At 44.6% G+C, this 14,025-nt stretch overlaps 5 protein-coding genes across 5 annotated transcripts; 2 read left to right on the forward strand and 3 right to left on the reverse strand.

The window, feature by feature from the left end:
- Window positions 1-348: 348 nt before the first annotated feature.
- On the forward strand, window positions 349-2,813 carry K450DRAFT_255757 (uncharacterized protein). The gene has a single exon (XM_051591396.1). It carries the CDS (start codon window positions 384-386, stop codon window positions 2,697-2,699), a length of 2,316 nt encoding a protein of 771 aa, XP_051441712.1. The 5' UTR covers window positions 349-383; the 3' UTR covers window positions 2,700-2,813.
- Window positions 2,814-3,696: 883 nt separating this feature from the next.
- Window positions 3,697-5,456, reverse strand: K450DRAFT_178871 (uncharacterized protein; the record flags this gene model as incomplete). Its single annotated transcript, XM_051584305.1, has 6 exons — window positions 3,697-4,092; window positions 4,176-4,412; window positions 4,477-4,850; window positions 4,916-5,144; window positions 5,221-5,286; window positions 5,349-5,456. The coding sequence occupies 6 exons, from the start codon at window positions 5,454-5,456 to the stop codon at window positions 3,697-3,699; spliced, it is 1,410 nt and encodes a 469-aa protein (XP_051441713.1).
- Window positions 5,457-6,820: 1,364 nt separating this feature from the next.
- K450DRAFT_255775 (uncharacterized protein) lies at window positions 6,821-8,246 on the reverse strand. The gene is made up of 3 exons (XM_051591397.1): window positions 8,044-8,246; window positions 7,758-7,978; window positions 6,821-7,681 (listed from the first exon to the last, which is right to left on the reverse strand). Exons 1-3 carry the CDS (start codon window positions 8,105-8,107, stop codon window positions 7,229-7,231), a joined length of 738 nt encoding a protein of 245 aa, XP_051441714.1. The 5' UTR covers window positions 8,108-8,246; the 3' UTR covers window positions 6,821-7,228.
- On the reverse strand, window positions 8,189-10,507 carry K450DRAFT_255780 (uncharacterized protein). The gene is made up of 10 exons (XM_051591398.1): window positions 10,308-10,507; window positions 10,072-10,240; window positions 9,943-10,008; window positions 9,814-9,873; window positions 9,552-9,726; window positions 9,282-9,471; window positions 9,169-9,207; window positions 9,013-9,100; window positions 8,545-8,945; window positions 8,189-8,470 (listed from the first exon to the last, which is right to left on the reverse strand). The coding sequence occupies exons 1-10, from the start codon at window positions 10,482-10,484 to the stop codon at window positions 8,387-8,389; spliced, it is 1,449 nt and encodes a 482-aa protein (XP_051441715.1). The 5' UTR covers window positions 10,485-10,507; the 3' UTR covers window positions 8,189-8,386.
- Window positions 10,508-11,987: 1,480 nt separating this feature from the next.
- K450DRAFT_178900 (uncharacterized protein) lies at window positions 11,988-13,103 on the forward strand (the record flags this gene model as incomplete). Its single annotated transcript, XM_051584306.1, has 1 exon — window positions 11,988-13,103. A coding segment is annotated over one exon (1,116 nt), but the record flags the coding sequence as incomplete, so codon positions are not given.
- Between the last annotated feature and the right edge of the window lie 922 nt (window positions 13,104-14,025).

The following is a 14,025-nucleotide window of genomic DNA, read 5'->3' on the forward strand; positions in this document are numbered from 1 at the left end:
CTTCTCCTATTATTTTCTTCGTTTAACTCTCCGTCGATAGCTTCTGTTCCCTTATGCTCCTCGCCCTTGTGGCCCCCTCCTTCCAATCTTAATTAATTTGATGGCTATTAAGCTAGTAACCTCTCGATTACTCTCATAAATGACTATCACCAAGACATATTTCGTGTTGGGGCAATTGGCAGCGGGCTTCTAAGCTTTCGCACCACAAATATGAACCGCGCATAAAGCAGTATTGTAAAACGCCATTTTTCAATTTCAGCATTGCACTCATCATTTAGCAGGCATTTGATTGGCAGATGAAATTTATAAAAGACCACTCCAAAGATCTATCTTTTTTCTTGTTATTATTCCTTTTCTTCAAGAAAACAAATTACATATCAAACATGGTCTCTGCTACTAACCTCGGTTTCCCCTACGTCGGTGCTAAGCGTGAACTCAAGAAGCTCGTAGAATCTTTCTGGTCTGGCAAGATCTCTGAAGCCGATCTTATCTCTGGTGCTCACCAATTGCAAGAGACTCACTGGAAGGTTCAACAGGAGCAAGGTATTGAGCAGATCCCATCTGGTGACTTCACCTTCTACGATCGTATGCTTGATACTGCCTGCAACTTTGGTATCGCTCCCCAGCGTTATCAGCACATCCAGAACCCCCTTGAGCAATACTTTGCTATGGCTCGTGGTCTCCAGAAGGCTGCTACTGCCACCTCCGAGAAGGTCGATGTCCCTGCTATGGAGATGAAGAAGTGGTTCGATACCAACTACCATTTCATCGTCCCTGAGTTCGAGCCTACCCAAAAGTTCGAGCTCAAGACTGCTCGTGTTGTTGAGCAATTCAAGCGCGCCAAGGCCCTTGGTATCAACACTCGCCCTGTTGTCGTTGGTCCCGTCTCCTTCTTGCACTTGGGTAAGCCCGCCAAGGGTTTCGAGGAATTCAACACTCTTGATTTGCTCCCCAAGGTCCTCCCTGCTTACGTTGAGCTTTTCAAGCAATTGGAAGCTGCTGGTGCTGAATGGATTCAAGTTGATGAACCTATCTTGGTTTTGGATCTTGAGTCCAACGTCAAGCTTGCTTTCGAGAAGGCTTACAAGACTCTTGCTGGTGCCACTCAAGTCAAGACTTTGTTGACCACTTACTTCGGTCGCATTGATAACAATGTTTTCATTGTCAAGGATCTCGTTGATGGTATCCATTTGGATCTTGCTCGCAACCCTGAGCAACTTGAGGCTGTCTTGCCTTTGTTGAACGACAAGCAAATTTTGTCTCTTGGTCTTGTTGATGGTCGTAACATCTGGAAGAACGACTTGAACAAGTCTTTGGATCTTGCTGAGAAGGCTGTTGCTGCCCTTGGTTCCGAGCGTGTTCTCGTTGCTCCTTCTTGCTCATTAGCTCACTCTCCCTACTCCACTGCCTTCGAGAAGAAGATCAAGGCTGAGAACCCTGAGCTCTTCAGCTGGTTGTCTTACTCCGTCGAGAAGTGCGCTGAAGTTGCCACCATCGCCAAGGCTTTGAATGGTGGTCGCGCTTCTGTCCAAGCCGAGTTGAATGCCAACGCTGCTGACCTTGAGAGCCGTCGTACCTCCAAGCAAACCACCAACCCTGCTGTCCGTGAACGTGTTGCTGCTGTTCCTGCTCAGGACTACAAGCGCGCCAACGCTTTCCCCCACCGTCGCGAAGCTCAGGTCAAGAAGCTTAACCTTCCCCTTTACCCTACCACCACCATCGGTTCTTTCCCTCAGACCAAGGATATTCGTGTTGCTCGTCAAAAGTACACCAAGGGTGAACTCTCCCAAGCTGACTATGATATTTTCATTAAGGAGGAGATGAAGAGAGTTGTCGAGTTCCAAGAGAAGGTTGGTCTTGATGTCCTTGTCCACGGTGAACCCGAACGTAACGATATGGTTGAGCACTTTGGTCACCTCCTCCACGGTTACGGTTTCACTGAGAACGGTTGGGTTGTTTCCTACGGTTCTCGTTGCGTCAAGCCCCCTGTCATCTATGGTGATGTCTCTCGCCGTTGCCCTATGACCATCGATGAGATCGTCTACGCTCAATCCCTCACCAAGAAGCCTATGAAGGGTATGTTGACTGGTCCCGTCACCATGATGAAGTGGTCTTTCGTTCGTAACGATATCCCTGCCAAGGATCTCTGCACACAAATTGCTCTTGCTCTTCGTGATGAAGTTGTCGATTTGGAAACTGCCGGTATTCCCTGCATTCAAGTCGATGAGCCTGCTATTCGTGAAGGTCTTCCCCTTCGTCGTCAAGACTGGGATGCTTACCTTGACTGGTCTGTTGGCTGCTTCCGTTTGTCCACTGCTGGTGTTCGTGATGAGACTCAAATCCACACCCACATGTGCTACTCTGACTTCAACGATATCTTCGATGCTATCCAGGCTCTTGATGCTGATGTTATTACCATTGAGAACTCCAAGTCTGATGAGAAGCTTCTCAAGATCTTCGAGCGTAAGCAGTACACCAACGAGATTGGACCTGGTCTCTATGATATCCACTCTCCTCGTGTTCCCTCCGTTGAGGAAATGAAGACTCGCTTCGCTGATATGCTCAAGTACTTGCCCAAGCACCTTCTTTGGGCTAACCCTGACTGTGGTCTCAAGTCCCGTGGCTGGCCCGAGGTTGAGGCTGCCTTGATCAACATGGTTGAGGTTGCCAAGCACTTCCGTGAACAGGACAGTGCTTAAGCCTCTTTATTGAAATAATGTCGCCACCCTTTCAACAAGTTGTGTGTGCGATGTAGGTAAGAGATTCAACAGCTCGATTGAAAAAAAATAATCGTAAAACAGGCTGCACTTTTCAACACTAGTGTATGCCGCTCCTGGTTCTCAACGAACTGGGCTTTCTTTATTTTTTTCTCTGTTCCACCCTTCCTCCCCTCCTGCATTCGTAACCCTACCTCTCCCCTTTGCCACTATGAAACATCCTCCATTTAATCTCTCTAGGTTTATCGTGCGATTCAACATCGTGGCCTTCAAGGCCGAAACAGCAACACCAACTACATCAGGTCAAGAGTATCTTTGCTTAATCCATGCCTTGCATTCAACAATAAGGCCTCTGGTTATTGGTAAATACACTTTCTATGCTTTGACTGCATCTCAACAAATGCGGTTGAAACGATTTGGAATTTCTGGGCAGTTTGATCTCAACCATCAAACACATAAAAAGTCCCAGTTCCATTTCGCTTTTCAATTTGCCTTTCTTCCCTTTCAGAGCATATGACCAAAAAAAAAAAAATCCCAATACTTCTTTATCTGCCTATAGCAGTTTATATAAGTGGGTGTCCATAGTGGACCATCTCATCAGTAATATCGTCAATAAACAGTGAAATCAATTTTAGTGAAACAAAATATCTTGGGTTTTTTTTGGCGTTGAAGCTTTGGTGGCAACCAGTTGCGTAATTGTGCACGGTTTTACTGTGGTGGATTGAATTCTGTTTCAGTACTCCATATGCCTTGGTGTCCGAACATTGTAAAAGCAAACACATGGTATGATGAACAAAAATATAAAAGAATCTATTGAAAATTCACTATGTATCTGCCAAACGAAGATTGACGGTCAATTATGCTATAATGAAACGTGGGACGTAGAAGTTAAAGGCGTTGGAGAAGGGCAACATGTTTTTGCAGCACAGCTTTCGTCTTCTGAGCATCGCAGCAAGCACCGGCTAACCTGGAATCCCTGCTAGATACAAAGGTTAGTCCCTATCAAGCACATTGTTTCAAACTTTTGACAACATACTGGACTATTTTCTACTTGTTTCTCCTCGTCTGTTGTTTTCTTCTTTGACCAAGGTAGAATATTGGCCCACCATGAAGTCTTCGGTTGGCGCTGTGGTGTATTCGACTCCGCTGGAGGAATCTGCGCATTTGCGATGATATCGCCGGACGAGTCAGGGTCAACGAACTCTGGCTGTATGGTGATGGAATGAATGCCGTGCCGGTGCATAAGCTTTCTCACGCGCTGAGCAACAGTCATGTAGTTGGAAGTCGACGACAACAGGACATGGAGGGATGCAATTGTTTTGGTGTCTGAGAGCTGCCATATATGAAGTTCATGAACTGAGAGAACATCGGCTGTCTAAAAAATATCAAAAATTTGCTCATGTTGGTCACTATAGCCCTTGCATCATCAAGGTATCAAGGATGTATCAGAGTGTTTACCTTGTAAAGCTCTCGTCGAACGTCATCGATTGCAATCGTATTGGGAACACCTTGAAGTAGGATGAAAGAAGTACTTCGTACAAGCGGTAGGGCCGAAGAGAAAATAATGATGGTGATGATCAAACTTATCAATGGATCAAAATAGAATCTCCAACTATAGGGAGTCAACCAGATGATCAGAGCACTTATAACCACACCGATATTGCCCAAGGCATCACCCACAACATGGAGAAAGACCTAAGGAAGACGATGTTAGTGGGATCAAGAGGCAACACATCTTCTGCTGTGGTTATTAACTTACACCTCGCATATTAAGATTTTGCTGTGAGTGCTCAGATTCACCCTCTTCATGATGGTGGTGTTGCTCAGAGCCAGATGAAGAGCCATAGTCGTGAGCAACATCATGGGACGAATATTGTCTAGCATGTTGTACAATCAAGTCTCTAGCAACGGAAGGATGCATTGTATTCCTGTCGATACTATCTCTCAGCCTATTCACGTCGTCAATTCTTGGGCTACTCGGTAGCCGGTTTGCCTCTCTAATACCGTCCTTTGCGTCATTTGACAAAGTAGCGTGGCTGTCATCTCTTGAGATATGGGCCGGTGCGATATCCAAGGCACTCACATTATCATTAGTGGAGTGCGAGTGGCTGTGTCCATGAGAATGGCCGTGTTCTGGAATACAGATCTTGTTAAAATAAAAAGGGTGGCGACGCTGGATCTATCGTCACGGCACATACCATGGAACAAGACCAAACCAAACAAGTTCGCTGCAAGCCCTACGCAGCCTGTAATCAACACCAATACCGGCTCGGTTACGATTTGTGGGCTGATAAACCGCTCAATGCAGTCGATAAGAAGAGTAAAACAAAGAGCAAGCAAAAATACACCGTTGATGAGGGCCCCGAGGACCTCAGCCCGCTGCCAGCCATACGAATATTTAGATTCGAATTCTGTCCTTGCCGCAACCTTTCGAAGGAGAAAAAAAAAATAAAAGAGTCAGCGTGACCTCGTCAGAGACACATGATATAAAAGGCGTTCATACCTTGACAGCCCATAGAGCAATAACCAGACTGATCATATCGTTCAGCATATGGAAAGAGTCGGCTACCTGTTTGCTACCTTGTCAGATCACCTTCAATAATTGAAAACCAAAGTTACTTGTTTGCTTACCAGAGCTAGCGAGCCTACACGGTAACCAATTATGATCTCGGCCAAAAAAAAAAGGGTATTGATGACCAGCAGTATGATTATGCGTACTTGTCGTGATAGCTTGAACATGATGGAGCAGACTAGGATAAATCAGTAGAGGACGGTCGGTGGCAATGATAGGTAGAGAGGAAATGGTTGACAAGTAGTGAGTGAATGAGGGTGATGACTCCGTGCACTAAAACTTTTTTTTAAATGAGATAGAAATAAACAAAAAAGGGAGATAAAGGGGTTGCAAATGACTATAGGTGTGAATAAAGGGTCGTTCTGCAGTGACGACTTTAAATTCAAACAAATTACTTGCGAAGGGGCTAATAATATGAAGTTATATAGGAAAAGTCAAACGGATGGAGAGTGGCGGGGAGGTAGGAAAAGAAATCGCTCAAAAGTGAAAAAAGAAAACCAAAATAGACGGATGCTGATAAATTTATCCTCTTTGCGATGGGAAAACGGGCAACCGCAACAGTACTCTTTACAAAGGGTACCTCTGAAGAGCCGACTTGTCCGCGCAGACCGTAAGGGTACACATGGCCACAAAGGTACATTACTGAGACAGCCGAAAATTTTTTGGCATGAGAGAGAAAAGCGAATGGCGCATTAAGCCCTAAATTTCAATTTTATACAGCAGACAAGGCAACAGGAAACCTCAGCATGAATGGTCAAGTTGTAAAGCTGTTTGTAATTGCAAATAAGGAAACTTTTATTGAAACATTTTCATTCAAATGGTATGGAACCTTACCATTACTTGGTGAATTAGGTGTGACAAAGTTAAATGTTCGCATACCAATTACTTTACAAGTAGCATTCGGTAGAAAAGAGCCATTAGTCAATCTGCTAAAAGATAGGCACTGATCTCTCTGCAGACAATCAGCCTAATAGAATAGGAAATACTGGCGTCATTCCCGGATCTATTGCAGAGTCAGTCTGCTGCCATGGACATGTCTTTTCTGTTGGTGGGGTGATGCGAAACATTCCGCGCTCTATTTTGGGAAAGACGATAAAACATATAAAAAGCCTGAGCCAGGCGAACAGTAGCGGGCTTAATCACCATGAAAACACTCTTCGTCGCCCTAACTTTCATCTTCTGTGCTGTATCAGCCTTAGTCTACACGCCTAAAGTGACCTCGCCAGATCGTAGCTCCGTGTGGCAAGCTGGAAAAAGCTACACCGTTACATGGTAGCCCTCTTAAGTCTATATTGAAACAATTCAAATGAATAGCTTGTAGACCTAACTACATATCTAATTTTATAGGGATATCCACTCTGCCGGTGCACCCATCCCGGACGATGAAACGTATGTCATCGCTGGCAACAATGTCTCTTGAACTAAGAGTGTTCATGCTCATACTAATCATTTTCCTACAGTGCGTCACTCTACCTGGGATACTTAATAAATAATGACCAGTACAATGAGCACCTGTGTAAGTGATGAGGAATATTTTAGCCTTTGAAACAAGGAACTACTTCATTCATCCCTGTATCATATTCAGATTGGGAATTGGCGTCTGGTTTCAAGCTGAATGCCGGTTCACAAGAAGTGAATATCCCGCATGATCTTAAAACCCGCCATAGCTATATCATGGTCCTGATCGGAGACAGTGGTAACGCCTCTCCACCGTTCACCATCGATTCAATTCATTCGTGATCATCACCACAGCACTAATCGGTCTACGTTCAGACCGGCAACCATCAGTTACGACATTTTCCCACCCCACTCCACAATGTTTCATACCACTCTTGCTCTGTATGGGCCATGTGAATAATCTCAATTTTAATTCTTATGTGTATAGGAAAATCCTTTTATAACAGATATGTGTACTATCGTCCTAAAAATAAATGATAACTTAATCTTTTTTAATACCGAGACGGACCTCACGACCATGCTTCATAAGTTTCTTCATGGAGCCAAATCCAAAAAGAAGAGTGCTGATGGTCCATTTGGCCACATTGACTGGGCTATACCAGCCACGTCTGAGACAAATTCCCAATGCAACTACTCCTTCAGCAACATGAATACCGGATGCTGCCTTCCAAATTATAGGGTACCAGTGATGTGGGTAGAGTTTGTGAAAGTATTGAATGGGAAGTGGCAATGCCTTTATGTCTTCTGGGGTAGACACCGAGAAATAGTATACGGCTCCCATTCCAGCTACGATTGCAACAGCCAAGCCAGTATTGCAAGGGTAGAAAGTATCAAGTGGAACCTCAGAAGATGGTGGAGTGTACGAATCGGTAGCCGTAGCGTAAACGGACTTGGCAATGGCTGCTATAGGGGGTGGTCCGGAAAGCGAGCTTGGCTGTCAGAGAGAACGTCAACGAACTGAACGCAATTGAAGAGTTGTAAGCCAGGTGAAAGAGTTTCATTTCACTTACCAAGCCTAGAGCTTCTTCGGCCTCCTTGGCCATACCTTCCAAAACTGGCCGAATTTCCTCTCTCTTTGTTAAAGGTGTTTTGAAGTCGATGAAGGCATCCTTCGTAATTCCATCAGGCAGTTGATACTCAACAGTGAATCCTCTGGCGTTGATGCTCTTGAAAGTTGCTGACACAGCACTGTCTTTGCCAGCAAAATACCGAACATATGCAAGATTCGTGGCTAATACAGACATTAGATGAATGGCTAATAGGTCGATGGTGAATAGAGTGGACTCAAGGACTTACCAGAATGGACACTCATGTAGGCAGAAATGCCTGCACTGTGTGGGGCTATAGGATCTTGGCTCATTTCGGTGATGTGGAACGACAAGCAGACTCCTGGACAACGTGTGTAAACCCTTTTACATAGCACCGACGCGGTACTACAAAATTCCGACCTTCCGCCATCGACTCACTAAAGTATTCCGCCCTGCCTCACAAGGAAGTACAGTACTGGAACTCTTCAGGGAACACATGTTGTGTCGAAATCGATACTCGATATCTATGCTCATATTTTAATTTTGTATATGTACAATAACGAATGTACGTAAATCTAAGATATGCTACTTCAAATCCACCATCATCGACATTAGTGTCGCCATACTTTCAATTGTCTATCCTTGCCGCCACTAGCGACCTTGTCACCTCCTGGACTCCAATCCACACTGAATACCTGTGTAAAATATAAGGTTAATAACGAATTGTTTGTCTTTGCATATGCCGTAGCTTCGCAATGCATTATCGTACCTCGTCCAAATGACCAGGAAGGTCTAACTTGATTTTCTTGGTTTTAAGATCCCAAATCTTGAGTGTAGTGTCCTTGCTGCTGCTGATAAGCATACGGCTGTCGCTAGACCAGCAGATCTGGTATACTGGGCCAACATGGCCTCTCAATGACGCGATGAATTTTCCACTTTGACCGTCCCATAATTTAACAGAGTTATCGAATGAAGCGCTGGCAATAAGTCGGCCGTCAGGCGAAAAGCTAACATGATTGACTAATTTCTGGTGACCGGTTAAACGGGCCAACGGCTTCTTGTTCGCTTCGGGTTCCCAGAAGAACATTGTGAAATCGTCTGATCCTGATACCAACCGTTCAGGTTGCTTTCCCTTAGCAGCCTGATAGCGTTCCAGAGCCAATTTTTGACCTATAGCATCGATTAATTATTTTCCAAGTCATGGTTAACATATCACAAACTGTTACTCCTGTCCCACCTTCTTCTTCCGTCTTGAATCGCTTTCCAGTGTGATCGTATGGACCAGTACGGAGAACAAAGTCTGTGCTTAGAGCCAAAGAGTTGACCTGAAAGTAGAATTAGCATACACTGTTTGTATAACTTAAGGCGCCTCAGTTAGTCTACGGATCCTTACCCAGTGACCATGTCCTTGAAGTGTTTTGACAAGAACACCCTGAAAATGATTATCAAAAAGTCAGCCAACAGATCTTCACAAGACCGATCGAACTAGTAAATTCAAAAACCTACCGAAGAGTTCCAGACCTTGATGGTCTTATCCTGAGAGGCAGTATAGATCAAACCTTCACCGCCCCATTTCACACAAGTGACGGCTGCAGTATGTTGTGAGATGCTCATGATCATACGTCTCATAGATGTATCCCAAACGCGAACGGTATGATCTTTGGATGAACTTGCCAATCGATTAGCCTTTGAGTTACTATTGACAGGAGGAAATGAATAAATTAGCCAATTAGTTCATAACCCATATTTATACGTACAGGCAGAGCGATAACTTACAGATGATATGGCTCCCATGCAAGACATGTAATCCATTTTGTGTGACCCTTCAATCCGTCTCCTAATGCCTTTCCAGTTTTTGGGTCCCAAAGACGAACTGTATTGTCCATACTGCCAGATGCCAATGTTTTGCCATCAGGGGCCCAAGCGATGTAAAGAACCCATCCTTTGTGACCTATACGAAAAAAAATAATTAATATATGCTCTCTTTTCAGTGGCGAAACAAGCATTCCATGCGCTGAATGTTTGGTAGTGTTCGTACCTTTCAAAGTATGTTGTGGAGTTTCCGTATTCAAATCCCAGATTCTGACCGTGGTATCGCCTATGGGAATGTTTAATTAATTAATCACAGGATGTAAAAGCCTACTTCATTCAGTGGCAATGCACATACCTGATCCGGTAGCTAATTGAGTACCATCGGGACTGAAGGCAACAGAGAGGATGGCCTCGGTGTGACCTACCAACACATAAGACGTTAATGGTCATAACTACGTATAATCCTCAAATTCTTCTAACTTACCTGACAATGTTGAGCTACACCGGGTAACTGCTCGAACTTTGAAGACAGCTTGTGGTTGATAGACAATTGTGATGCTTTCTTCCGTTGATTTCGTTTTCATATCCGACCACAAATTCTTTGTTATTTCAGTCTCTTCAACATAGAACGAATAAGGTTGAGGATCGTCTGACTAAAAAATTGGATATCATTAATTCTCTATTTAACAAGCAATGTAGCAGAGTGGTACGGCGACGTACAGTGTTCATGAGCTGATTCAACAGCATTTCAAGCTGATCCGGTGTGGCATTGACGGGCAAGTTAAGTGGTGGGCCGGTACTTTCACCGTCCACAGACTTGAATTGTGCAATGACATTCTGACTCGCCGGTAATTCCTCGACAACTTCAGCTGCCTTTCTCTTCTGTCTACTGGCCATCGTATGCGATCGTTTTACGGGTGGAGTTTGGGCCACCAATTTTTTTTGCCAAAATTTCAATCTTCTTTAATTACGCTGTCACAAAGCAGTACCAGCTTGTGGCCAGTTGATGGACAACAGGAACAAAGAATTCGGCTCAAAGGCATCGGGTAATATTCCAAGCCTGCTTATATCAAGCTGTGTCATTATAAATTTCCATTTGTACAGGTGTGTATATCTTCCAACAACGTCTCAAGTCTCGTTTGCAAAATTTATTTATGTTTCTGCGTCTCAGTATCTCGCTTTTATGGTATGGACAGCATTTGCATTAAACAACGCCAATTCAACCCTTATCAATCCGGTATTAAAATTGGAGTGCTGCCTCCGCATGATAAACCACTGGAGACTGCACGAGCTCATTGTTTACGGCTTGACCATGTGATATTCTATATTTCGAAAGTATAGCGCAATGGTGCAAAATTCAATTGCCAGTGTTGAGAGACAAGTTTCGTCTTTCGTCCTGTACTCCTGACACAACAACAATCAGTTTTGCAAATGGCGTATGGATTTCTTGATATGAGGCAGGTGTAAATGAAGCCATTTTGAACAATGTTAACCAGCCAACTCTATGCTGGACAATGGTAATACCGTTGAACAAAAGTGAAAGCGATAAAGGGCATCCAACGTACGAAAGGAAAAGTATCCAGTGTTTGCGATGTAAAAATACCCAGCGCTATTAATTGTCTTGGATACGATTGGCTAACTTGGAAAGCCCTTGCAATCCCAGCGCTACAAAAGGCAGTCAATAAGTGCGCCAAAGTTGGGATTTCCATCGTTTCTTCATTTTTGGAACCTCTACCAAAGTCGAATCTTTGCGCCACAGTGCCGCTTTCTGTTAACAACCAAAAGGTAATGTCATGGACTTAAGTTATATTCTAGTGCGGCAGTGGACCTGAAATGGTGTTTGAAATTGCATAACTGCGACAAAGTGTTGTGCTAGGTGTCGACTGCGCTGATCTGGAAACACGTTGCCATTACGTTTATGAAAACAAAACCACTGAAGCTTTGCCGACCTAAACACTTTATACAACGGTTAAACGAAAACTCAAAGCTATCATCCATATATCAAAACTTGGTTTATTCTTCACCTGATTTCTGATCCGTGTTCCTCTTTTTTTCTTTCTCTCTTTCTTTTTGGTTCAGGCACACGCTGTAGAAATGAGCGAGTTCAGCCCTCGTCCGACTGCATCTAGATCTAGTGGGTACAATGCCAAGATGTCCGACATGTCACCCACAATGAAGGAACTTGGCATAGATACTCATGTACCTCGTAGACCTGGACCCATTCCTTCACCTGCATCCAACTCATCTCGTGATTCTCGAATTTTGTACGCCGAACGTTATGGCCTAACTCCATCCATGTCTAATCTGGCAGATATGAACGATGGTGATGATTCCGACGACGACCAGCCTCTGCAGCCTCTGCGTCCAATGGTACCACCAAAGAACGTTGCTTCTGCACATATGAGCCATAGAGAATCAAGGCCATTATCAGTTCGCAACCTAGCTCCCATTACCTCTACCCGACCGCATGTGTTTATTAAACCTGCTCCACAACAGCCTCCAAATGTAGGAAATGCTCCAAGTGACATGCACTCTACACTGCGACTTTATGACGCTTTCAATCAGAAAGTTTATTTCGAAGGCTACCTTCACAAGATGAATGACCTGACTGTCGATGGCAAGCCTGTACATGATCGACAATGGTCCAAATTGTATGTAGAGCTGTGCGGATCGGTTTTGACTTTTTGGGATGCAAGCCATGTTGTAAAAAATGAAGAAACGGGCGAAACCGAAATCACCAAAGAAGACCCCATCCTACCTACCTACATCAATGTCGCTGATTCCATTGTAAACATAGTCGGAACATACCAATACGACAACCCGCCCAGAGAAAATGTGTTCCTTTTGAGCTCTGCTGGGTCCAATCGTTATTTCTTGCAAGCTCCTAACCCACATGTCATGAATCGTTGGGTCTGTGCCATTCGACTTGCTTGCTACGAAATGACTAAGCTTCACGAAATCTACACCCGCACCTTCCTTGCACGTCACACTTGGGCTGACCTATTTGAAAAGCAGAACAGCAAGTTTGAAGGATGGATACAGGCAAGATTTGGCGGCGCAACTGAATGGCAACGGTACTGGGCCGTAGTGACGGACAAACGTGATGAAAAACGTCTTTTTGGCAAGAAATCCATTGCTTCTCGAGGTCAGCTCATGTTTTACGAGACTAAGAAATCCAAGGTCCCCGCCATCACCATTGTCAACGTCCTGTGTGCATATGCTGTGTATCCAGAGAACCCAAAGCTGATTAACATGGGCACGATGCTTAAAGTGGAAGGTAGCATGTATTCGTCCACCACAAAAGACCAACATAATGGAAGTGCAAACGCCTTTGCGCTATTAATGACTGCAAGCAGCAAGGAAATGGTACAATGGCTCATTGGAATTTTTGATGCTTTCAAGTTGTACGGTAGACCGGAGCGACTCCTTTCCGATGCGAGCAATACCAACTCACTCAATTTTGCTGAACCCGTATTTGGGCATCAACCAAGATTATTCCTAGAAGTAGGCGAGATCGAACACATCAATGTACAGAATGAGACTTTGTTGGACAGTAAGGTTGCATTTGCTGGAGTGTTACGTTCCAAACTCGAGCATCAAAACCGCATGCCACTACCACCGCCGCATTTGGCTGGTCGTACCAATAGCATGCCCTTGATATCTAATGTCTCTGCACCGCAAGACTTTTCATCGTGGTCAGGACAGAATAATTCGGAACGATTGCCATTACCTGTTGCACCTGCCATGAACCAGTCAACCACTCCTGTCCGATCCAGCACATTCCCTGTAGCACCACCTCCACCTACTCCTTCACCTATCCTGGGATCACGCAATGGTTTGAAGGCTGGCAAAAATGGAACACGTTATGTGGCGGACTCCAGCGATGAGAGTGAAAATGGCAAAGACGATGAAGAGGAAGAAGAAGAGAGTGATGATGATACCATCTTTAGAAAGACCGCAACATCGGATCATCGACCATCCATCGGCTCACGCTCAGCATCCCCCCATAGTCCTACAGAAAGCCAGTATCTCAACATGGCTGGATTTGGTGAACCATTCTCACTTTCACTTCCTGCGCATGGTTTAGCCGATGTCGACTCATCACCACCCCACCAAGAGCACTCTAAGTCGGCTTCGACTCCAGGCCTCAAAGTTATTAATAGTGAACTCCCTAGACCCGATATTGGGTTTCCATCAACCGAGTCAAAAGAGGATGTTGAACCACAGCAGCCCGGCAGTCAACCAAAGGTACCCGAGCATGAGTTTGAAGCAGTCAAAACAGAACCTGAATCCCACTCCATTCCTCCTCTTGGTGTGACTCCAATTGCTGCTGCCATGGCTACTATGCACATTAACTCTCCAACTGCAACCGACTTTGATATGGGAGAACAAATGACACGACAAGCTGTCTTGAATGCGACTGCTAGAGTATTGGAAA

This window comes from Umbelopsis ramanniana, assembly GCF_025399195.1.
Source record: "Umbelopsis ramanniana AG unplaced genomic scaffold K450scaffold_60, whole genome shotgun sequence".
NCBI classification, from domain to species: domain Eukaryota; kingdom Fungi; phylum Mucoromycota; class Umbelopsidomycetes; order Umbelopsidales; family Umbelopsidaceae; genus Umbelopsis; species Umbelopsis ramanniana.